This window comes from Rhinatrema bivittatum, chromosome 3 (genome assembly GCF_901001135.1).
Source record: "Rhinatrema bivittatum chromosome 3, aRhiBiv1.1, whole genome shotgun sequence".
Taxonomy (NCBI): Eukaryota; Metazoa; Chordata; class Amphibia; order Gymnophiona; family Rhinatrematidae; genus Rhinatrema; species Rhinatrema bivittatum.
The window spans coordinates 346,746,815-346,772,448 of NC_042617.1; the positions used below are offsets into that span (position 1 = coordinate 346,746,815).

Consider the following 25,634-nt stretch of genomic DNA (forward strand, 5'->3'; position numbering starts at 1 on the left):
GCAGAGTCCAAAAGAGGGAGGACTATGTGAAACTGTTCTGATACCGGCTGCCAACGGGATAGTAAAGCTTTCTGTAACGGTCGCATATGAGCAAAAATCCAGGGAAAGAGGTCTATGGTGGAAGCCATGGACCCTAGGACCTGCAGGTAATCCCAGGCCGTTGGAAGAGGAAGCAGAGCAGATTCCGAACCTGGTCGATTAACTTGAGGGCCCGCGCACGAGGCAGAAATACTTTGCCTACGCGAGTGTCGAAGTGGGCTCCCAGGAACTCTAGCACCTGGGAGGGCTGAAGCTTGCTCTTGGAGAAATTCACTATCCAACCGAGAGATGCAAGGAGAGCTAATACCCGATCCACTGCCTGTCTGCAAAGAGCCTCCGACTTGGCCCGAACAAGCCAGTCGTCCAGATAGGGGTGGACTAGGATTCCTTCCCGGCGGAGGGCCGCCACCACCACCACCATGACCTTGGTGAATGTGCGTGGTGCGGTCGCAAGGCCAAAAGGTAGGGCGCGAAACTGGAAATCCCGGTTGAGGATATGAAAGTGAAGATACTTCTGATAATCACGGTGAATTGGAAGATGGAATTACACCTCTGTCAAATCGAGCGAGGCAAGGAACTCTCCGGGGCGAACCGCCGCAATGACCGCTCGCAGGGTTTCCATGCGAAAATGTGGGACCTTGAGGGCCCGGTTGACCCTCTTGAGGTCTAAGATTAGCCGAAACGCCCCGTCCTTCTTGAGAACCACGAAGTAAATACAATACTGGCCTGCGCCAAGCTCCACTTTTGGGACCAGGACCACTGCGCCCAGATCCAGTAGCCTGACGAGGGTTTGCTCTACCGCTTCCCGCTTGAGATGACTGCATGGGGAGAAGACGAAGAGATCTGGTAGGTCGTGAACAAGTTCGAAAGCGTAACCATCTCGGACAATGTCGAGGACCCACTGGTCCGACGTGATCATGACCCATTTCTCGAAAAACAGGGAGAGTAGACTGCCCAGAAAAGGGACCAAGGAATGGGCCGACTGAACTTCATTATGTGGCAGGCTTAGGGGAGGGGCGCTGGGATTGGCCCTCGCGAAAGGAACGACGCCCACAAAAGGGCTGAGACCAAGATTGAGACCGAGAAGAATAACCCCAAGAGAAGCCGCCTCGTCCGCGGAGCGTAAACCTCCTCTGTCCCCGGAAGCGAGGACAGGTGGGGGTAAAGGAACGAGATTGTTTCGGACAGCCCTCCGGGAGCTTATGAACCTTATTTTCCCCCAAGGAGTCAATAAGCTTCTCAAGGTCCTCTCCAAAAAGCAACTTACCTTTGAAAGGCAATGTGCCTAGCCGGGCCTTGGAGGACAGGTCGGCCGACCAACTGTGCAGCCAGAGGAGCAGACGAGCGGATACCGCCGAGGCCATCGCCTTCGCCTGGACACGCAGGAGGTCGTAGAGCGCATCAGCCCCATATGCGATAACGGCTTCCAGACGTTCAGCCTACTCTGCCTCTGCAGACGGGAGGTCCTGGGTGCCGAGTAGTTGTTGAACCCACCTGAGACCTGCCCGCTGCATGAGACTGCTGCAGATAGTTGCTTGGACCCCCAGAGCCAGGACTTCAAAAATAAGTTTCATTTGGGCCTCGAGCTTGCAGTCCTGTCCGTCCTTCAGAGCTGTCGATCCCACCACAGGGATAGTGGTGTGCTTGGTGACCGCAGAAACCGAGGAGTCCACAGTGGGGATCTTCAACATGTCTAAGCATTCCTCCGGGAGGGGGTAGAGTTTATCCATAGCCCACCCCACCCGGAGTCCCGCTTCAGGAGCCTCCCATTCGCGCAAAAGCAGCAACTTGTGCATAGGATGAAAAGGAAAAGCACTTGTCAGGGCCCTGAGTCCTGCCAGGACCGGGTCCATATTCTTAGGCAAGGAGGCCGTAAGGGTATCCACTGGAAGCCCCTCCAGCCCCAGCTCCTGGAGGACAAAAGGGATGAGGGGCTCCAACTCCTCATGCTGAAACATGTGGAGAACCCTAGGATCGTCCCCTCCAAGGGTGGGAGTGTGCTCGCTAAGTCAGAAGTGGGATCGGGATCCGGAAGAACTGGATCCAGGGATGGGGGATCACCCCCGGGACCACCCGCACCCGAAAGGACCCCAGAGGTTCCGCGGCAGGACACATAGGTAGCGGCGCGGGGCATGGAATTTGCGCCAGGGGGGGCCAGGGAGGGAGCCCTCCTCCTCCTCCTGCAAGCTAGCCAAATAGGACTTATGGAGGAGGACAAATTCTGAGGCAAAACGAGTTTTAATTTTCCCAGGGTAGGGGGGCCTTGGGGCTCAAATTGGGGGGGGGGGGGGGGGGGAGGAAATCACTGAAAACCGGCTCCCCAGCCTCAGGCAGCTCCGATTCAGGAGCTGTAGAAAAACCCAAGATGGCCACCGTTCCCGGGCTTTGCCGACCTGGGAACAGCCTGGCCATGCGCTGGAGAACTTGTCCCCGAGCTGGATTTGCCTGCCCTGCCGAGGGGCCTTCCTCACCAGGCTGAGCAGAGCCCCTCGCGCAATGAGGACTGCCCACAGGCAAGGCAGGCTGCTGGCCGCGGTATCCCCAATGAAGAGTGCAAGGTGATGCATATAGGGAAAAATAATCCTTGCTGTACTTACACGATGTTAGGTTCCATATTAGGAGCTACCTCCCAAGAAAGAGATCTAGGCGTCATAGTGGATAACACATTGAAATTGTCGGTTCAGTGTGCTGCAGCAGTCAAAAAAGCAAACAGAATGTTGGGAATTATTAGAAAGGGAATGATGAATAAAATGGAAAATGTCATAATGCCTCTGTATTGCTCCATAGTGAGACCCCACCTTGAATACTGTGTACAATTCTGGTCACCGCATCTCAAAAAAGATATAACTGCGATGGAGAAGATACAGAGAAGGGCGACGAAAATGATAAGGGGAATGGAACAGCTCCGCTATGAGGAAAGACTAAAGAGGTTAGGACTTTTCAGCTTGGAGAAGAGATGGTTGAAGGGGGATATGATAGAGGTGTTTAAAATCATGAGAGGTCTAGAATGGGTAGTTGTGAATTGGTTTAGTCTTTCAGATAATAGAAAGACTAGGGGCCACTCCATGAAGTTAGCATGGGGCACATTTAAAACTAAGGTGGGGTCTCACTATGGAGCAATATAGAGGCATTATGACATTTTCCATTTTATTCATCATTCCCTTTCTAATAATTCCCAACATTCTGTTTGCTTTTTTTCTTCTTCACTCAACGCACAATTAAACTCTGGAATTTGTTGCCAGAGGATGTGGTTAGTGCAGTTAGTAAAGCTGTGTTTAAAAAAGGATTGGATTGGATAAGTTCTTGGAGGAGAAGTCCATTACCTGCTATTAATTAAGTTGACTTAGAAAATAGCCACTGCTATTACGGTACTAACAACGGTAACATGGGATAGACTTAGTTTTTGGGTACTTGCCAGGTTTCTTATGGCCTAAATTGGCCACTGTTGGAAACAGGATGCTGGGCTTGATGGACCCTTGGTCTGACCCAGTATGGCATATTCTTATGTAAGCTTTTCTCTTTTTGTGGTCTTGGGAAAAAATGTAGGCAATACAATAGCTTGGTTAATGCAGAAGTTAAAGTGTATGGAAGGGGCTAGAACAGGTTGAGCAGTAGAAAAAAATAAAGTATATTGAAGGTTGTCAGGCGAGGTACACAACAGATACCTCAACATTTTAATTGTTTTAAGTATTTAATTATGTGTGCAGATTTTGTTATTTTTTAGTTTTATTTTACCTGATGTGTATTATTATATTGATTGTATATTACTTTGCGTGATTCTTAATCGGGAAGAGTGATTCATAAATGTCTTATAAATAAATAAATAAATAAATAAATAAATGTGAAAAGCAGAAACTTTTGGAAGGAACTTAGGGTGGGTACACAGAACCACTCCATTGTGGAAGAGTTGAAGATGTGGTGAATAAGAGACCAGTGCTTGTCATTCATGGACTCTTGGAGCAGAAGCGACAGCTCATAGGCATCACAGTGGATAATACATTGAAATCCTCTGCTCAGTGTGCTGCGGTGGTGAAAAAAGCAAATTGAACATTAGAAATTATTAGGAAGGGAATGGTGAATAAATTGGAAAATGTCATAATGCCTCTGTATCGCTCCATGATGAGATCGCACCTCAAATATTGTGTGCAATTCTGGGCGCCACATTTCAAAAAAGATATAATTGCATTGGAGAAGGTACAGAGAAGGGCTACCAAAATGATAAAGGGGACAGAACGGCTCCCTATGAGGAAAGGCTAAAGAGGTTAGGGCTGTTCAGCTTGGAGAAGAGATAGCTGAGGAGAGATATGATAGAGATCTATAAAATCATGAGAGGACTAGAACGGGTAAATGTGAATTGGTTATTTTCTCTTTCGGATAATAGGACTAGGGGCTCTCCATGAAGTTAGCAATTAGCACATTTAAAACAAAATCGGAGAAAATTCTTTTTCACTCAGGGGCGGATTTTAAAAGCCCTGCTGCGTAAATCCACCCGGACTTATGCGAGCAGGGCCTTGCGCGCCGGCGCACCTATTTTCCATAGGTCTGCCGGGACTCGCGTAAGTCCCGGGGTTTTTTGTCGGGGGCGTGTCGGGGGAGGGGCCGATCGACTCGGCGTTTTGGGGGCGGGACGCGGCATTTCGGCCTGGGGCGGTCCAGGGGCGTGGCCGCACCCTCCGGAACCGCCCCCGGGTTACGTCTCGGAGCGCCAGCGGCCCAAAAGCACACCAGCTGCCCAAAATCGGCAGCCTTGCGCGCGCCAATCCTGGATTTTAGCGGCTACGTGCGTATCTACTAAAATCCAGCGTACTTTTGTTTGCGACTGGTGCGCCAACAAAAGTACGCGAACGCGCGTTTTTTTAAAATCTACCCCTCAATGCACAATTAAGCTTTGAAATTTGTTGCCAGAGAATGTGGTTAGTGTAGCTGGGTTTAAAAAAATATAAGTTCTGGGAAGAGAAGTCTATTAACTGCTTTTAATCAAGTTAACTTAAGGAATAGCCACTGCTGTTACTGACATTAGTAACATGGGATCTTCTTAACATTCGGGTGCTTGCCAGGTACTTCTAACCTGGATTGGCCACAGGAAACAGGATGCTGGGCTTGATGGACCCTTGGACTGACTCAGTATCACAACTTCTTAAGTTCTTAAAATGGGCATTTCACTTGCTTTTCTTCTAGGGGAGTCAGAAAGATCATGTGAAACAGGATTGTGTCCTATGCTTGACTAAGTATCTCCTTGTTAATTATAGTTGTAATCCCTTTTCACACGTTCCCTTGCAACACAGGACAGTACTGCAAATCTGCTAACTACCGTGTTTCCCCGAAAGTAAGACAGCGTCTTACTTTCTTTTTACCCCAAAAAGTCCCACTATGTCTTACTTTCAGGGTATGTCTTATATTGGAAAAAACCTGTAAGACATCCCCCGAAAGTAAGACGTAGTGTTCAAAAAAAAATTATTTTTAAATACCTGTCGGAGGGCCGCGTGGGTCCAGGCGGCCGGCGGCGGGAGCCGGGTGGTCGTGTGTTAAATCTAGGCTGCGGGCGGGTGGGCGCGCGTTAGTTCGAGACGGCCGGCGGGCGGCGGGTGGTCGCGTGTTACATCTAGGCCGGGTCGCACAGGCGCGCATTCATTCACTGCAGCCCCCACCGGCAGTGAATGAATGCGCGCACAGGCCCACAGCGCCTGTGCGACCCCTGCGATTCGGCGCTGGGGGCTGCCGGTGGGGGCTGCTTTCGGCGCTCTTACTTTCGGGGGATGTCTTACATTAGCCGACCCCCCTAAAATTCCCACTACGTCTTACTATCAGGGGTGTCTTACTATCGGGGAAACACGGTAGATAACAGGCGTCAGGAGCAATAATGTCCTGCAAGTAACTCTCACCAATTCTGGCTTCTGACATACCCAATAGGTTAGGAACTCTGATGGCTAGGATCTCTGCTGGCTTTAAAATACTTCAAGAATACATCATTTACCAGGCAGAGACAGGTTCTGAGTAATAGCTGCGCCTTCATCATGCTGAAGTCAGAGCAGTGCAAGCCCTGCTAACAGGATTACATTACAAAGCTTAATCTGTCTCATTATGTTGTAAAATGCATTAAGGCAAAAAGTTGGCAGAAGCTCAGATCAATGGGATATTATGTGGGCAATGTACACTCTCTCTTATGCAACATGTGTACTCACTCATCCACAAGCTGCCCGAGCACCAGCTGGACATTTCTGTCTGACTTAATAATGTCGCTAGCCCTGCTTTCAATATGGACCAAATCCACATTCATGACCTAGGGAGAAAAAAAAAAAAAGAGAAAATTAAAAATAAAGATTACCATCACACCAAACCACAAAGTTATGTTATGTCTGTCAGTCAAACAGAGGGCTCCACTTGAAAACTTGCTAAGGGATTCCCAGGGCTGGATTTCAGTTTCAGCCCTCGACCTCCACAAGCAGCAAATGTTTACCTGCAGACTTTTGAAATAGTGTCTCTTTTGTCCATGGACTGAATTTAAAGCAACTTCAAGAAGGGGCAAAAAAGAATTCACAAAAAAAAAAAATTAGACAGCAGTACATATATGTACAGAAAAGCACTGGGGAACTTTTGGTGAAAATACTTAATAAAATAAGAATTAGGTATAAAGTTCCACGGCACATGCTTGCACGCTTTTTGCACTTTCCTCTGCCTTTTTTGTCCAAAATTAATATCTCATCCTAGATCTGCTCTCACTGAATTCTCATTCTAGAAAGATTAAAAGGTTTGACCTCACTGATTGATAGACCTTGTTAAGTACAAGCAGCTGGATTCTTTTCAAGTTTCTCCAAAGATGAAAAAAATAGCAAAGAAAGTTGGAGCTGTTGCTGTCAAAACCAAAACAGCAATGTAACTGTTAACAAGAGGAAGCTGGCATTTCAGGTAGTCTCCCCTCCCCATCCCACTAACAAGCAGAACAACAAAACATGTATCCACATGCAAAGCAAATAAGAGGTTCAGATCATCTGGAGCACTTTTAAAAGCAGAGCCAACAAGGCAGCAACAAGCTGGGACTGCTCCTATTCCAAACACCTTCAGCGTACTTTGGACAGGGTAGAAGGGGAGCTGGGGGCTGAAGACCCACCAAGTAAACTCTAGGAGATGGGGAGAGGGGTCATTGGGCCAAAATATCCTCCATATGCACTATGGGTGGAGGAGACCAGTGGCGGATTGGCCTATCGGGGGATCGGACATCCCCCAGTGGGCCGTTCGCTCCAGTCACGTGGTCTGTCGTGCGCAGCTGTGACAGAGCCGCGCTCGGCAGACCACATGATGTGTCCTGGGCGGCGAATACCCAGGCCAGTCCGACATCGTGAATCTGCCGCTGGGGGAGACTTGATTGTAGGCTGTCCTTTTTCATCTGGGGGATGGAGGGGAGTTGAGGTCAAGACATTGTCAAGCACCTGCCTGTCTGTAATGACCCTTACTAACCGTTTCTCCCTGCCCCTCCCTGTGTCTAACACCCCTTGCCAGCCCCCTCTTCCTGCCCCTCCCCCATCTGTAATGCCCCTAACCCCTCTTCCTAATTCCCTTTCTGTATCTGTAACCTGCCTCCCTAACATCCTCCCTGTATCTATTTCCCCTGCCCTCTGTCTGTGCTTCGCATTCCTAACCCTCCCCCAGTGTCTGTAACCCCCCCCCCAACCTTCCCTCTATCTGTAATCCCCCCTCACCCTGTGTTTGTTCCTCCCTCACTAATCCCTTCCCTGTGTCTAACTCCCTCCCACTAACCCCTGCCTTCTTACAAAACCATAAAGACTGCTCACATGTAGCATGAGTGGCATTCTGCAGGGTTGTTCATTGTCCTGAAAACCAGACTGGTTTGCAGCCCTCATGAACCAGAAATGAATACCACCAAATATAAAAAAAACACAATGTTCCTCCAAATCCATAAAATAAAACCCAGACCTGGTAATTAACATAAGAAGTGCCATGCTGGGTCAGACCAATGTCCATCAAGCTCATCATTCGGTCTCCGACACTGGCCAGTCCGCCTCACAAGTACCCACCAGATCCCCAATAGTTGATCTATTTCTAATGGTCACTGTCTCGGTTTCAAGAAAATGCCAGGCAACAGGCCAAGGCATCTCTTAGACCCTCTCAGATTCTACTAGATTTGCCACAGGCAAACTCACCTTCTAGGTGATACCCTAAGGTCTTCCCGTGACATAGCAAGAAGCAGCAGCAGCAGGAAGGAGGGTCCAAGCAGTGTCACGTCCTTAAGCTGAGCATTTTTTCAGTTTCCACATTTTTCAATTGCATTTTTTTTTAATTCTTTTTAGATTTGCTGATCCATTTCCTCAACTGGACTCAATGAACCTTTTAATTTGGGGCTTTGACGTGATTGCTTAGGAACTCCTACCAGCTGCAGCCTGCCAGCTTTAAATTCTGCAGAGACGCTGATGCTTGCACAGCACAGCCAAGGCCTCTGCCTCCAAATTCATACAGCTTGTCCAATGCCAGAATCAAACCTGGGACTTTTCACACTCTCTGAATGTGAGCTGGGACTCCAACGCGAGCTTTCTGCATGGCAGCGTCACTGAGTGACTGCTTTTCAGCCTGCTTTCTGAAGGAAAAGAAGCCTTATGAGATTGCTGTGTTTGTCTATTTTCCTATCCTTCTATCAATACCAAATGCTCAGGACATTGAGGGGAAGCAGGAGGACTCCAATAGGGGTATTTATTTTTCAGATCCACACGTATGCATGGACTGTGGATGCATGCCTGCATTCCAGAAAGTAGACTCTTAGTTCTGAGTACAACTTCTTGCCATTTAAATAACATTATAATGAAATGTTTTATGTAAACCGGAGTGATTTGTAGTCCCTACAAGAACTTCGGTATATAAAAATTAAAAATAAATAAATAAATGAAAGGACAGAAAGGGTTTTTTCATGCTGACAAGCAGTTCTAAAGCTCCTTCTACCAACAATGTACATTTAAAAAAGAACACCATTAGACTAGGATTTATTTAAAGAATGAAAACATTTACCTGTTGTAAGTCAACAATGTTTACTCGACCTTAAAAAAAAAAAAAAAAAAGGCAGAATAAATTTTAGTGAAAATACACACCTCTTGTACAAATAATACATTTCAGCAGCTTTACAAAGCAACGTTAGCCCTTGGAAGTACATGCTGCAGTGACAGGCATGCTCAGACACACAGACTGAATGGACTTCTTTCAGTGTTGGTCTCAAATTAATTTCACTCAATTGGGGTGCTGCACCTCCACAACCACCTTCCATTTGCCTTTGGAACCTCCTGGATGAATTTGTCATCCCTTTAAATCCTCTGTGCATGATGACTGAGTAACAGGGCTTAATGGGAAAAAAAATTGTCCCTCTCTCCTACAAAGAAATAATCTAATAAAAATGTAAATGTGGCAGTGCTGGAACGCTGAAGAAAAAAAGAAAAAAAAAAAGCATTCCATCTGTATCATCTGTGTGCCACTTCTGGGTGATTCCAGACATCCCCTCCCTCTGCCTTTCCTTGGACAGGCAAAAACGAGGAGTCACTGGGGGGATCCAGGCAGAGCTGCTATGAAGGTCTGCAGCTCTTAATTCATTTTCATTACTCTGGCAATCATCAGGGAAGTTGGTTTCTACTAATACTACGTTTGATCCAATACACCAAAGCTGCTAATGTATTGTACATTACTGAAACTGTGCCTTGCAAACATTCGCACAAACCATCAATGTCAAGAGAATTGCCAAAAAGAAAAATGACTCTCTTTGGCTGAGGCGAACATTATTATGTAGAGTGTTCATTATTTACAAGATTTTAGGATCAGAAGCCAGCACTCAGCTGAAACCTCTCAGTCATAGGCAATATAATCTTTAGTATAGGCAGTATAATCTCTCTTATGATTTCCCTCTTCTTCTAAGGTCCTGGTCATAAACTAGACCTTTTTTCTGGAACTGTTTATAAACAATGGCTCTTTCCATTGCTCAGGTCCACCATACAGATCTCGTCAAGGAGTCGGCAAATGAGTAGCTGCTTCACTGTTCTCTCGTGTGCTTGTGCCATTCTGGCAGCCCCACCTGATCATGTTAGTCTGTGATCGACCACTTTGTGTGCACAGAGGGGTCGGGCATAGCTAGTTTGCACATAATGTCCTACTACAGTATGACTAGCAGTCACATACATGCATGTGAAGATCACTCTGCAGACTAACTGCTCATCATGTAAAAAAAGTGCACAGACAGAATGACTTCCCTAACTGCAGAGCATGCATCTCCAGGATCACCTTATTTTCACCTGTACTAGCAAAACCTTGCCACATAGGGTACCATTCCTATCTCTGACACAGGAATAACCAAATCCAATCCTCCAGAAGCATACACAGGTCTGATTTTCAGGATAATCAAAAATATGAAAATTTACTGGGGTCTTCAACCAATTTTTAATACTCATTTTGACAACCCTGAAAACCCAGACCTGTTTGCAGCTCTGGAGGAGCATGAGCAGCATATCTGTCCTATTCTGCAGTAGCCAGTCTCCACCTGTTAATGTTCTCACAAGAAGTTTAGCATCAGTTCAATATTATAAACAGACACATTTTGATGTCTTTGCCAAAGGAACATATATCTGGAACCTCCCTACTCAGACACCTAATCTGTTTCCTGTCTACATTCTGTAGTCTTGACCCTGTAAAATATTTCCTCTAACATGCCCTAATTTAGCAATAGCCAACTGCTGGACCTCGAGCCAAATCAGCAGAGCCCATAAAGAAGTTTTCATTTGAAATCATTTTATTTTATTGTAAGCAAAAGGACATAAAACACCAAAGCTGATACACACCAGACCAACAGCAACAGATAACATCCGCTTACACATTTTCTCCCCCTCCACCTCACCCCCTCACTCAGACATCCCCCCCACCCAACAGAAAAACAAACAGCAAAGCAAAGAGAAAGGAATCATATCAATATACAGTGAAAATTAAGCCCTTTTCACATTAACAAAACAATCTCAAAACAAAAGGTTAAGGCACACAAATCAAGGATAAGCACCAAACTTCCGGCTTTGGGAGAAAGTGATTGGATATATTTGTCCCATACAGATATGAATTTCAATTTACTTTTAAAAGATTTACCAGTTTCCATATTTTCCATTTGCATTAAGGTATGTAAACTACTTTTCCAGGCCCAATAAGATGGAGCCTCTTTGTCACACCATACAGCAAGTGCAACTTCCCCCCCCCCCCCCCCCCCCCATCAACCATGCCTTTCGAAGAAAAAGGCGGTCACCTTTATCGGCTGTATCCAACGCCTCCTTACAGTCATACAGCACTCCTTCCATTTTACGTTTTTCCTTAGAAAACTTGAACAACAGGACAAGACCAGAAGTAATGACCCAGAGTTCCCCTGGCAGATAAGCATTTAGGGCACAAATCAGACTGTAACACTCCCGCTTTAAACAGTCTAGCTGGAGGCAGGTATGTTCTTAACAGAAGTTTATATTGTGATTCTCTCAAAGCAGCATTTCCCACCAACCCTGGGATCCTCACAAAGGAGGAAAGAAGCTGCTGTCCCATCAACTGAAGTGGGAGCTCCGCCTTCCATTTGTCCAGTAGAGAATCTTTCACGAATACATCTTGGAGACCCGATAATGCCTTATACAGGTGGGAAATGTTCATTCTCCTCCACATGCCAATCTGAAAAAATTCTTCAAGTTTTACCTTGAAATTTTCTGTAAGATTTTCACTTAACAGTGATCGCCAATAATGTCTTAAGTGTACGCAAAATGTTGTCCTATGGTCATCCCAAACTGAGTTTCCATTTCTTGTGGGGTAATAATTTGCCCTTCTATATTCACCATTTGTGCCACATAAAGCCCCTTACGTGCCCAATCAATAAAAGATTTGCAGGCCGATGCAGTATCGGTGTGGGGAAAACGGACCCTCATGATTGAGGGCCCAGTCTCCCAACAACGCCGATCAACCTCTCCGGGGCTCCCAATTTAATATTTAAATCGGCTGGTGCGGTAAAAAGGACGAGCTAGGGGAAATTGTGTGTCTCTTTTCCTAACCTGACCTTTTTTTACTTTTTTTTTTTTTAAATGTTGTCCTTTTTGTTCCTCTGACTTAATAATGCCACAATATTAAATTGGAGGAAGTTAATGTCAGAGAGCAAAAATGCGCACATTGGGAGGGGCACTTTTTTTTTTTTTTTTTTTTTAAATCGGGGAGAATAGCTAATAGTCTCATCAATATACATTTGCATGTGATGAGCACTATTAGCTTCGCAGGGGGGGGGGGGTTGGACATGCGTTTTGGACGCGCTAATCCCCCTTATAGCACAAGGGATTGTGGACTGTGCATCCAAAACGCGCGTTCAACCATGGGTTAAACAGTGCGCTTGGCTAAGTGCACTGTATTGCATTGGCCTATTGGAATGTGTACAAGGTAAAAAAAAATCCCCATTACCTTGCAAGGATAAAAAAATTGACTCCTGGTGACTATGCCGAAAGTCTGCCACAGAGAAACTGCCATGCGCGTCTGATAGATATTATAATCCAGGGTTTTCTCAAATGTGCTGGTAAAGTGGAGTTATTTGTGTATAAGATAAAACAGACTGCTGATGGCAACACCCAGCCCACCTCCCAAATTCTGGGAGTGTAAAATGATGTAGTATAAAGCCAGTCTCTCAAGTGCTGCAATATGCAAGCTACATCGTACCTCTCGATATTAGGTATCCCCAAACCTCCCTCCTTCCATCCACCCAATAGCCGAGTAATAGCTAGTTGGGCCCTCTTATCCCACCAGAAAAATTGAGAGAGCATGGCATATCCAAAATTTATATCCCATTTTTGCAGGTAAATTGGCAGCATCTGTAAGACATAAAGCCACTGTGGCCAAAGCATCATTTTAAAAAGATTAATGCACCCCGTCAACAATAACAGAAAAGTTCCACAACAAAAGCTTGTCCTTCTTATGTTTCAGTAAGGGGATAACTGTTTAATCAGAGTAATATCCAAATATAGAAAAGACCTATTTGCCCATCGTAATGGAAAACTTCCCCCCCACAGGGATTTTACATGCTGCGAGGATGCTAAAGCTTCCGACTTTCCCATATTAAGCTTAAAGCCGGAAAAGGACCCATATAGAGAGATTTCTTCAAGCAACAAGGTCAAAGATTCTAATGGCCGAGAAAGGTCATCTGCAAAGGTTACAATTTTAAACATCTGTTCTTTGATATTCCTGATAACATTGGCATGTACCAACTCAACAGAGGTTCCAGAGCCAAAAGACATAGTAACAGGGAAAGAGGTCAGCCCTGACACTTCCCTCTTTGAATAAACAGCTCCTCTATTAGCTGTCCATTGACTAAAATTTGTGCTTTGGGATTAGAATATAACAGCTTCACTGCATCACAGAAAATCCCTGATATTCCAAACTTCTCCAACTCAAAAAACAGAAATTCCAAACCCACCCTGTCGAACGCTTTCTCTGCATCAAAACTGACTAGAAGAGAGGGAATAGTCGCTTGCGCGCTCTGTGAGATAGAGACCAACACTTTGCGGACAAAGGCTGAATGCCTTCCTCGTATAAATCCCACCTGATGCTCTGCGATTAAGGTAGGAAGCTGAATGGCTAGACGATCATCAAAAATTTTCACCAATAGCTTAAGATCATAGTTAATCAATCAGTGATATCAGCCAATATGACACCGGTAGTATCAAATCTTTCCCCCGCTTTGGGATAATTGTTATTAGAACTCTATTAGTATCAAAAGGGAAATGCTTCATTCTTATCAATTGATTAAATAGGGATTGTAAGGGTCTTACAATTTGTTCCTTCAATATCTTATAAAATTCCCCCCCACCCCCCAAATCCGTCCAGTCCCGGTGCTTTATAAAACGTAGCCTGTTCTATCTGCACCTGTATTTCCATAAGGGAAATTGGCACATTCAAAGCTTCCAACCAAGGGACCGTTAACTTAAGCAAGAAAATGTTTTCAAAAAAAGCATCTCTAGTCTCAGTTTTATCCTTAATACAAAAGACTGAAAAAAAAAAAATCCCAGAATACTTTACTGAGCCCCCCGGTGGAATTCACTACTCTGCCCTGCTTATCCTTAACTGCTGCTATATGGCTAACCCACTCCCTGTGCTTGACCAAAGGCACCAATAGCTTTCCAGCTTTGTTCCCAAACCTGAATAATTAATATTTGTAATAGAACATAGATTTCTGAGCCCTTTGGTGTAGTAGAGAGTTTAAGACCAGCAAACTGCTCTAGTTCTAGGCGTGGGAGAAATTGCAAGTAACAACCTATCCCGTCTCACCTGCCAATCCAACAAAGGTATTCTCTTATCCATCATCAACTCACACAGCCAATTATGTCCCCTCACAAGGCAGCTTTCGCCATCTCCCAAAAAAGGGGCAGGCTCATCCATATGAATTTGGTTATGGTCATAAAATTCTTTCCACTTTCGTTGCAAAAAAAGTCTGAAAACCCACATCACCATATAACTGGGCAGGAAATCTCCACTTCCTGCTCCTTTTCTTCTGGGACCCCCAATGAAAATCGACCCATATGATAGCATGATCAGAAATTTTAAGGGAGCCAATTGCTGCTTGATTAATCCGGGAAAACGGGGATGATGAGGCCAACAAACAATCAAGCCTAGCTTGAGAGGCATGAGCCCTAGAAACATGCATAAAATCTCGTTCTACGGAATACAAAACTCTCCACGCATCCAAAGGTTTGAGGCGGTCACATAACCATGGAATCCCTTAATGTTTCGCCAATCGTTCCCCTGGGAGGCAACGAGACTCGTCAAGACTGGGATTAAAAACAGTATTCATACCTTCCCCCAATAAAACAATACCTCCTCCCAAAGCCTGCACCTTCTGAAGAACACCTTTGAAAAAAACCAGGGTCATATACATCAGGAGCATAAATATTACATAGTATCAAAGATTCCCCATTTAAATTGCTCCTAAGGATCAGAAATCTGCCTCCAGGATCTTTCATTTGATCACGGACCTGAAATGTCCTTATGGATCAAAATAACCACCCCAGCTTCATGGGAGCCAGATGAAGCCCTATGAGCTTGCCCCACCAACCATCTGACCAATTGAATATGATCTTTATCATTCAAATGTCTTGCTTGTATCATAGCAATGTCTGACTTATGTTTTGCCAAAGCTTTCAAATTCTTGGAACATTTAATCGGTGAACCAAGACCCGCTACATTCGAAGAAGTCACTCGAAAACCTTCCTTAGGCATTCAACAGCTAACTCATGAAACAAAAGAAAAAGGTACATAACCTGTAAGAGGAGTCCTTCCCCCAGCCTAGGATGAACCCCATTTTGCCAACTAGAAAAAGCCTCCAAGCTATGGGATATCAAGCATCTCTTAGCAAAGACCCAGAAATTCTCTTTACTGTGCTAGACTATTCCACCACTTCACATCCCCCCATCCCTACCCCACCCCCTCCATCTCCAAAGAGAGGAAATAACGCCTTAAGTGCCATGGGACCCACCCGCCACACATTGCAGATGCAAACTGCTGTAACAAATGGAATTCGAAGCATTAAAAAAATGTTAAAAAACATTTATTAAGAAAAAAAACAGGAACATCCGTGTACTACACAGTCTCTCCAGTTTGTATGCAAGAAATGCCCAGGTTCCCCTTCCATAAATACCAGGAAGGAATCTAAATTCAAACCACAGAACAAGGTTCTAAGGACAAATAGGACACATTTCAACATTTTCAGTGGTCAAATATTTGAATACTGGGTGTTCTCAGATCCATGGATGTGAGCCTGCAGAATAGCAGAAATACGGACTGCGCCCCAGGTCTATCAATATTACAACATCAAGATAAACTGTCCAACAACTACAAAAACATAGTGTTGTACCCTGTGATTGAGCTAATACATCTCAATACAAGGAATAGAAAAAAAATCGTCCTAAACAAAAAAAAAAAAAATTAAAACAGGCTATCCTCATCTGATCCAGCCTCAACAATCACGATCAGGGTCAGGGTCAGTAGGGCTGCTTTTGTCAGCCCCATTCAGAGAGTCCACAAAGAGTTGAGCCTCACTCGGCGTTCTGTAAAAAATAGTTTTCCCTTCATGGGTCACTTTCAGCTTGGCCAGCTATTGCAGAGCAAGACAGACCTTTCGTTCGTACAGCAAGGTGCATACAGGTGAAAATGCCCTACGAAGGCCCATCAACATCACAGAATAATCCTGAAAAATTAAAATTTTACGATCACCTATTTTTGGTTGAGACCCCCGTCGTATTGCTTGCAGGCTCGCCATTTTGTGAACAAAATTTAAAAAGTCGGGCGATAACAACTCGAGGCCACCCATGATTGTATGATCACAGGCTCAGGCGATGAGCCGTCTCAATCAGCACCGTCTTCAGGGGAAGATCAAGAGAAAGTTCCTGCACCAACCAGGTCTCCAGGAAATCCTACAATTCTGCATCTGTTATGGACTCTGGGACCCCCACCAACCTTAGATTGTTCCTGCAGGATCTATTTTCAAGATCTTCAGCTTTGTCTTCCAGCCGCACTACCTTGGACTGCAGTTCTTTAACTGTCACAGCCACCTCACTCACGTGCAGTGTCCTCCGCATCCGATACACGTTGTTCCCCAGAGCTCACCCCCTGCATAACTGCATCCACAGAAGCCGCTATCTCATCAAACTTTTTAAAAGCTTGCTCAAACTTTGCATCTAGAGGTTTGCCCTCTTCCATGGTTACTGCTTCAGCTATGTCAGTGATATGTACAGTATCACATGTTGAGCACTTCTCTTCCAAATCCACCATCTTGGGGTCAGCGGGTTTAACCTTGTCCTTATTTTTATGAGTGGATTTCGTAGTCATTCCGGCCTCCAATCAGCCCAGTAAGGTTCTGGGCAATCCTGCAAAACGAAAAAAAATGTGGCACCTGAAGTCGGATGGGTATTCTTTCAGGGAAGATGGTGGGTAGGCCCTGAGAGCAGAGCTAATGGATGTCCTGCTCTTACCATGGCATCACGTGATCCTCAAGAAAATTTTAAGGGTTTTTACTCAACTTGCCAGAGATGAAGATAGCTAGAGAAGATGACAACTGGGCAGACTGGATGAGCCAACTGGTCCTTTTCTGTCATAACCTACTAGGTTATTATGTTAAGAAAAGCTTCAGTAAGAACTGGCAAGCAGGAGAGAAGACTCTTCCAGCAGTCTGCAGGGGTGTTACCACCAGCAGGTGATGGCATGCATCTGATAGCTGCCATTAGTGAGGGAATGCTACCACTAGGGTGTAAACCAGCGCCACACAGGTAAAAAAGGTAAGACCTAGACTGGCTACACTAGCAGAAAGGTGATTGACTGCATTACCCATCAGTCTACTACCATGGAAAACGCTTCGTCTGACAGGGCCCATTCTCTTGCATTTAGAGAGTTCCGGCTGAGAAAATCCACCTGCACATTTTCTACTCTTCTTGTGTGCTCCACAGAGAGCACTTGTAAGTGACTTTTGCCCAGACCATCAACTGACCTGTTTCATCTGCTACCTATGGATTTTTGGTTCCCCCCTTGATGATTCACATATGCCACTGCTGTAGCACTGACGGACAGAATCCTAACCACCTGCCGCAAAGTAAAGGACTGAACTGCAAAAGAGCTTTCTTTACAGCCCTCATCTCTAAGCAGCTGATGGACCACACGGACTCCTCCCAGGTCCAAGTCCCCTAAGTGACCCAACATTGACAGTGTGCTCACCAACCGAAGAGATTGGCATTGGTCATCACTGTAATCCATGACAGAGAGTTGAGTACACCCACAGCCACCACTCCAAACTCTTCCTCGTTTGGTCTTCAGACAGGAGTCTCCTGGAATAAGCATGAGACTGAGGAGACCACCTGGACAGTAATGCATTCTGCAAAGGTTTTATATGAACCCTTGCTCAAGGATCCAAGTCCAACGTTGTTGCCATGGACCCTATCATCTGAAAATAGCTCCAGGCTGTGGGACTTTGAAAACTTAACAAGGATCTCATATGATCCTGCAGCATCCAAATCCTCTCTCGACCTACCTGTGTGCTGAATAAGAATTCTATGGTCTAAGAAGTAACTAACTATCTTAATCTTACTGAAGTTGAGAACTCAGCCCAGATCCTGTAACAACTACACAACTCTGGCTTAGCTGTCCTGTACTCCTGATCAGACTTCACTCTGATCAACCAGTCATCCACATATGGATGTTCCAAAATTCCTTCTTGATGGAGAGCTGCTGCTGCCACCACCATTACCTTGGAAAAGGTTCTCAGGGACGTAGCCAGGTTGAAAGAGAGGGCTCAAAACCGAAAGTAACCTGGCAAAGCAAAAATACATCTAATCCTCCTTTGTAATTGTGATATGGAGGTGCTTCCGTCAGAACCAAGGATGTAAGGAATTCCCCACATCATATCGCTACCATAACTATCTTCAAAGTTTCCGTTTTAAAATGAGTCACTTTTAGAGCTTTGTTGACCTGCTTTAGGTTTAAAATAGGATGAAAGGCACCCTCCTTTTTTGGAACAATAAAATAAATTAAATAGCTTCCTCATCCTCTCTGAGGGGTTGGAACCAGGACAACTTCTTTTCCTGAATTGCCTCTCCCTTCTGAGCAGAATGACAAGAGGATACCATAAAAGTACCTAAAAGAAAAATTCCAGGGCATTGCCACTTCTGACCACCTCCAGAACCCTCTGATCTGAGGTTATCTGGACCCATCTTTGTTAATGAGAAATTACTATTTACCTGATAATTTCCTTTTTTTTTTAGGACAGTCAGATGAATCTAGAACAAGTGAGTTATGCACCTCTACCAGCAGATGGAGACGGCACAAACTGACGTCACAGTACATATACCCCTGCAGTGACATCAACCTGCCAGTATTTTCTTCAAAAGCAAACTGTGGACAGACTATAAAAAAACTTGATTACAAACAAATAACCATTGCAATACTCAGCCAACAGCCAACATTGAACTCAGACAAGAATGTAAGAACACTAGTCCAGGGACTGGGGTAACATTTATCAGTAAGCCCTTTAACATCATTCTGCAATCATTTGGCAGCCAAGGGAGGGAAGCTGGATTCATCTGACTGTCCTAAAGAAAAGGAAATTATCAGGTAAATAGTAATTTCTCATTTCTTAGCATCCAGTCAGATGAATCCAGAACAAGTGGGATGTACCCAAGCTACTCCCGAATAGGGTGGGAGGCTGCCCGTGGTTCTGTCAAAACTGCATGTGCAAAGGCTGCATCCACCCAGGCCTGCACATCCAGATGATAAAAGCTGGAAAAAGGTGTGTAAGGAGAACGTCACTGCTCGGCAAATGCCAACGGGAGACAGCAACCCTACTTCCACACACGACACTGCTTGAGCCCTAGTGGAATGAGCCCTGACTAGGTAATGGCTTGCCAGCATCAACGTATGTTACCATGACTACCTCCTTAATCCAGCGGGCTATTGTAGACCGTGATGCCAGTTCTCCTTGTTTAGTACCACTGTGAAGAACAAACAGGCAATCTTTTTTCAGGAAAGGCTCAGTAACCTCCAGATACTGGATGATATGCCCCCTTGATATCCAAGGGTTTCAACAGAAGATACTCCCCTACGTCTCTCTCGCTCTGTCCAGAGACAATTGGACAGAAAGATAGAGACAGACTGATTCAAGTGAAATTCAGTAACCATCTTCGGTAAAAAAAGAAGGAACAGTATGCAGCTGTATCACTCCTGGAATCACCCGGAGGAAGGGCTCCCAGCAAGACAAGACCTGCAGCTTGGAAACTTGCCGCGCAGAACAAACTACTAGAAGAAACATAGTTTTCAAGGTCAGTAACCGCAAGGACAAGTCTAAAACTTAAGAGCCGCTAAGAAATCCAAGACCAAATTCAGATTCCATAAGGGTACTGGAAACCGCAAGGGAGGACGAAGATGTTTCACTCCTTTTAGGAAAAGGGCCACATCAGGATGAGCCGACAAGGAACCACCATTCATCTGGCCCCTGAAACAGGCGAGATCCACTAATGTATCTTTAAGGAATTAAGGGCCAAACACTCGCCAAACTCACACATAGGCCAAGGAAGTGGAGAACTTTCTAGCCCTAAACAAAGTGGAAATCACTGCCACCGAGAATCCACGCTGACTGACAAACCAGCTATCAAACCAAGGCACTCATCTGAGGGACCAGGGAAATCACCTCAGGAATTCTCAACTGCGGGAGGGACCTTTTGGTATCACCGCAGGAGAGCAGGGCGAATGTAATATCCTTAATTCTCCATTTTCCAAACGAAGCAATCCCCAGTAGGGAGATGCATGTCCACCATCTGCTGGAGACGGAGAATACTGGCAGACTGATGTCACTGCAGGTGTATATGTACTGTGACATCAGTTTGCTCTGTCTCCATCTGCTGGTAGAGGTGCATAACCCACTTGTTCTGAATTCATCTGACTGGATGCTAAGAAACAGGCCATTAGTTGCCTGCCTATGAGATCCAAAAACTAGGCCTGTAAACCTTCAATAGGAATTCCAGGATCTGGCAGCACTGGTAAAACCTCTGTCCTTACTTCCACCTCTCTTGTTACTCCAAAAGGACTGAAACCTACTATAAGGTCTAGTATGCTGGCCACCTGAAGATCTAGAAATTGTATCTTGAAAACGACTTCTAGCTAGTATAGACCTCGCAATCTCTTGGGCTTATGATCTGGGTGCCTTAGGCTTCCCCAAGGCCTTCACGAACTTTTCCCAAATCCTCTCCAAACAAGAGTCTGCCTTTAAAAGGGAAATTTGACCAGCTGAATCTTTGAAACTAAATCCATTGACCAATTGTACAGCCACAACAAATGCTGAGCTGCAACAATAAAAGCCATAGTTCTGGCCATAATCTAAAACAAATAATAGGAAGTATCTGTGAAAAATGCTGATGCTGGTTCCATCTGGGCTACCTCTTTCAAGACCAATCCAATAACTTCCCAGGAATGTTCCTGGATATGCTGCGAAACACACAGATCTGCTCTTATCCCGATTCTACTGAACACAGCCACCTAGAGATCCAAGCTGGCCGCCTCAAACTCTGCTTCAGTACCGATTCAATTTTCCTGTCCTGTGCATTCTTGAGGGAGGCTCCACCCTCAACTGGGACCAACAATGTTCATAACTGCACAAATGAGCTCATTCACCTTAGGAGTTCTCAGCTCCTCTTTCTCTTGAGCGTTCAGAGGATAAAGCTTAGCCAAAGGTTTATGTCCTTAAAAGTGGCCTCCGGGGAGTCCCATTCCACAGATATCAGTTTCTTGATTCACCTATGCATTAAAAAAAGTCTTCAACAGTTTCCTTAAATCCACCATGATGGGCTCCTCTATCAAATTCACATATTTTTCACCCTGCTCCATCACAATATTCAAAATCTTCAATGAGTAATCAAGGAAAGAAGCTCTTTCTTTATGAAAGAGCCAAACAATGGAGGACTCCCCTTCTTCCATGAGAGAAAATACCCCTTCCTCCAGCTCCTCTCATCACTGCCTTTTGGAGCCTTCACATCCAGGAAAGAAGCATCTGATCTGGAGAACCCATCATCCTTCAAATCTTTTGCTTCCTCCTTTCTAGCCAACTTATGACCAGTACCGGAGCATACACCTTCCTGAGCAGTAAACAGAGAGAAAACCCCCCAGAAGCCAAGGCCTGTCCCATACGTCATGCCTGATGCAGGCATTTCAAAAACTCAGCTGACAATGGTGACCAAGATTGTGCAGGAACCAGTCCCTGAGCAGGAATGCAATTCCCAGCTGCTCTTACAGACAGAGGCTGGCAGATCCAGAGGTCATGTATCTAAAACGTCTGGACTGATTCGTGGTACTACAGGAATGAAAATTAACAAGTAAGAACTAATTTTCCTTACCTTGTATGTACCCGGATCAGTCCAGACCATGGGATGTCCCAAAGCTTCCCTAAACAGGGTGGGACCGAGACAGTCCCGCTCGAAGCACCTGCCGACCAAAGGAACCAAAGACTGGCGCCTGAACATCAAGGCAGTAATGCCGAGAAAAGGTATGCAGTGATTTCCACGTAGCTGCCCTGCATATTTCCTGTGGAGAGACTGACTGACTCTCCGCCCAAGAAGTAGCCTGAGAACGCAAGGAATGAGCTTTCAAGCCTTCAGGAACCGCCCGGCCCTTGCAGATGTAGGCCGAAGAAATCGCCTCCTTCAACCACCGAGCGATTGTAGTCTTAGAAGCCGGTTTGCCCTTATTTGGACCATTCCACAGAACAAAAAGATGATCCGAAACCCGGAAATCATTGGTAACCTTAAGGTAATGCAGCAAAACGAGTTTGATATCCAGGTGGCGAAGGTCACTGCCCCCGGATCCCGCGATCTCCTCCGAAGAAAACATGGGGAGCTCCACCGACTGATTAACATGAAAGGAGGAAACAACCTTCGGCAAGAAAGAAGGTACGCTTTTGAGAGAGACACCCGAATCCGAGAAAAGGTTCTCTGCAAGACAGAGCTTGAAGCTCCAACACCCTCCTGGCGGAGCAAATGGCAACCAGGAAGACAGTCTTGAGCGTCAAGTCCTTGAGAGTAGCCCGATGGAGAGGTTCAAAGGGGGCCGAACAAAGAGCCCGAAGAACCAAATTTAGACTCCACGAAGGACAAGTGGGCCGGACAGGCGGTTTCAGAAGCTTGGCACCCCGGAGGAAACTGACAACATCTGGATGACAGGCCACCCCCCAACCCTCGATGGTACCCAGAAGGGAACAGAGGGCAGAAACCTGTACGCGCAACGAGCTGCTGGAAAGATCCTTGGATAAACCCTGTTGAAGGAAAGTGAGAACCATAGAAACCGAAGGCGAATGCGCCAAAATGCCCCATTCCGCGCAGGTGTTCTCAAAGACCTTCCAGACACGGACATAGGCCAGCGACGTAGACGGCTTACGAGCCCTAAGCAGGGTGGAGATAACCACTTATTTATAACCTTTTCTCCTCAACCGTCGCCATTCAAACGCCATGCCGCTAGACAGAAGCGATCCGCCTGATGAAAATATACGGGACCCTGCCGAAGAAGACGGGGGAGATGGCAGAGATGCAGAGGACCGTCCGTTGCTAGATTTATCAGATCCGTGAACCACGGCCTGCGAGGCCATGAGAATGACAGGACCCCGGAGCAGCTCTATTCTCCTGAGAATCTTTCCCACTAATGGCCAGGGCGGAAACACGCAGAGGAGAATGTCGGGGGGCCAAGGGAGGGCCAATGCATCTACTCCCTTCGAGCAATGCTCCCTCCAATGGCTGAAGAATCGGGGGGCCTTGGCGTTGCCCAAAGTCGCCATCAGATCCAGGTGAGGGGGACCCCACCTGCGAACAATGAGCTCCATTGCCTCGTCTGCCAATCCCACTCGCCAGGATCGAGACATTGACGGCTGAGGAAGTCGGCTTGAACATTCTCCTTGCCCGCTATGTGGGAGGCAGCCAGATGATCCAAGTGCCTCTCCGCCCAGTAGAAGAGCTTGCTGACTTCCAGCACCAGATGACTGCGAGTACCCCCCTGGCGAATGATGTAGGCCACCATGGTGGAATTGTCCAACAGCACTCGAACCGCTTTGCGGCGGCTCAGGGGGAGAAAAAACTTGAGCGCCAAGCATACCGTACAGGCTTCCAGGCGATTGATGTGCCAACGAGATTGGAGCGGGGACCAGTACCCCTGAGTTGCTTGAGATTGACAAACCGCCCCCCACCCGGAGAGACTGGCGTCTGTCATGACTATGACCCACGAAGGGGTCAGCAGGGGCATCCCCTTCAGGAGATGCGCCAGTGACAGCCACCACTGTATGTCTGCAATGGTAGAGTCAGAGAGAGGTAGGGTCTCCTGGAACTGCTCGGACACCGGCTGCCAGCGGGATAACAACGCTTTCTGTAATGGACGCATATGTGCAAATGCCCAGGGGACCAGGTCGATAATGGAAGCCATGGTCCCTAGAACCTGCAGATAATCCCACGCCGTGGGAAGCGGCAGGTAAATAAAGCTGCAAACTTGATCGATGAGCTTGAGTACCTGAGCGTCTGGGAGAAAAACTTTCCCGACCCGAGTGTCGAAGCGAGCTCCCAGGAATTCCAGGATCTAGGAGGGCTGGAGATTGCTTTTGGAGAAGTTGATTATCCAGCCGAGCGAAGTTAGAAGAGCCAGGACCCTGTCGACTGCACAGAGCGGAGGACTTGGCCCGCATGAGCCAGTCATCCAGATAAGGGTGGACTAGGATTCCTTCTCAGCAGAGCACAGCCGCCATGACTACCATGATCTTGGTAAAAGTGCGGGGAGCAGTGACGAGGCCAAAGGGGAGAGCCCGGAACTGGAAGTGCTGGTCCAGGATGTGGAATCAGAGAAATTTCTGATGCTCTCGTCGAATTGGAATGTGAAGGTAAGCCTCCGTTAAGTCGAGGGAGGCTAGAAACTCGCCGGGGCGGACCGCCTCTATCACCACCCTCAGGGTCTCCATTCGGAAATGAGGAACCTTGAGAGCTCGGTTGACTCGCTTGAGATCCAGGATTGGACGGAAGGCATTGCCTTCTTGGGCACAACGAAGTAAATAGAATACTGGCCGGCACCTTGTTCCTGCAATGGCACTGGGATAATCGCCTCCAGCTCCTGGAGCCTGGCTAGGGTTTGACAGACCTCAGGCCTCTTTAATGGACCGCAAGGAGAAACGAGATAAAGAACCGGGAGATCCCGGGCAAACTCTAACACGTAACAGTGTTCTATCACCTCGAGAACCCATCGATCGGACGTGATTTTGGCCCATTCCTCTCGAAACAGAGAAAGACGCCCACCTAAGTTTCGTGTGGAGGAATGAACCGGCCGGATCTCATTGGGGAGCGGACTTGGTGGCCGGGTGTTGCTGACTGCCATCTCCGAAGCCACAACAGCCCCGAAAGGAATGAGACCATGACTGGGACCTGGAATTGCCTCCTCTGGGATAGGAACATCACGCCCTGTTGCCATACCGGTGTTGCCCCCAGAAGTGGGTACAAGTCGGAAAGAAAGACTTAGACTGTTTAGGGCGGTCCTCCGGCAGCTTATGGACCTTGTTCTCGCCCAAGGAGTTAATAAGCTGTTCCAGGTCCTCACCAAATAGCAACTTGCCCTTAAAAGGAAGGGTGCCCAGCTGAGCCTTCGACGAAGAGTCCGTGGACCAGTTACGCAGCCAGAGTAGGTGTCTGGCCGAAATTGCGGAAACCATTGCCTTGGCCTGGACGCGAAGCAAGTCATAGAGGGCATCTGCGCCATATGCAATGGCGCCCTCCAAGCGTTCCATCTGCTCGGTCTCTGCAGACAGGAGGTCCTGGGTGCTGAGTAATTGTTGCATCCACCTAAGACTTGCCCGCTGCATGAGACTGCTGCAGATTGTCGCCTGGACCCCTAGAGCTAAGTCCTCAAAGATCCGCTTCAAATAAAACTCGAGTTTGCGGTCTTGAACATCCCGTAACGCTGTGGCGCCCACCACTGGGATAGTGGTATGCTTAGTGACCGCAGTAACAGAAGAGTCAACTTTTGGAATCTTCAGCATGTCCAGGCAATCCTCGGGGAGCGGGTAG

General features: G+C 46.5%; 1 protein-coding gene across 2 annotated transcripts in view; it reads right to left on the reverse strand.

Annotated features, from left to right (window-relative positions):
* UFL1 (UFM1 specific ligase 1) overlaps window positions 1–25,634 on the reverse strand; it is a 195,768-nt gene that overhangs the window by 162,943 nt on the left and 7,191 nt on the right. For both annotated transcript variants that reach the window (XM_029595397.1, XM_029595398.1), the window contains exons 3-4: window positions 9,055–9,083; window positions 6,222–6,319 (exon numbers count right to left, since the gene is read on the reverse strand). In XM_029595397.1, the coding sequence (XP_029451257.1) occupies window positions 6,222–6,319; window positions 9,055–9,083 (127 nt within the window). The remainder of the gene's footprint in view (window positions 1–6,221; window positions 6,320–9,054; window positions 9,084–25,634) is intronic.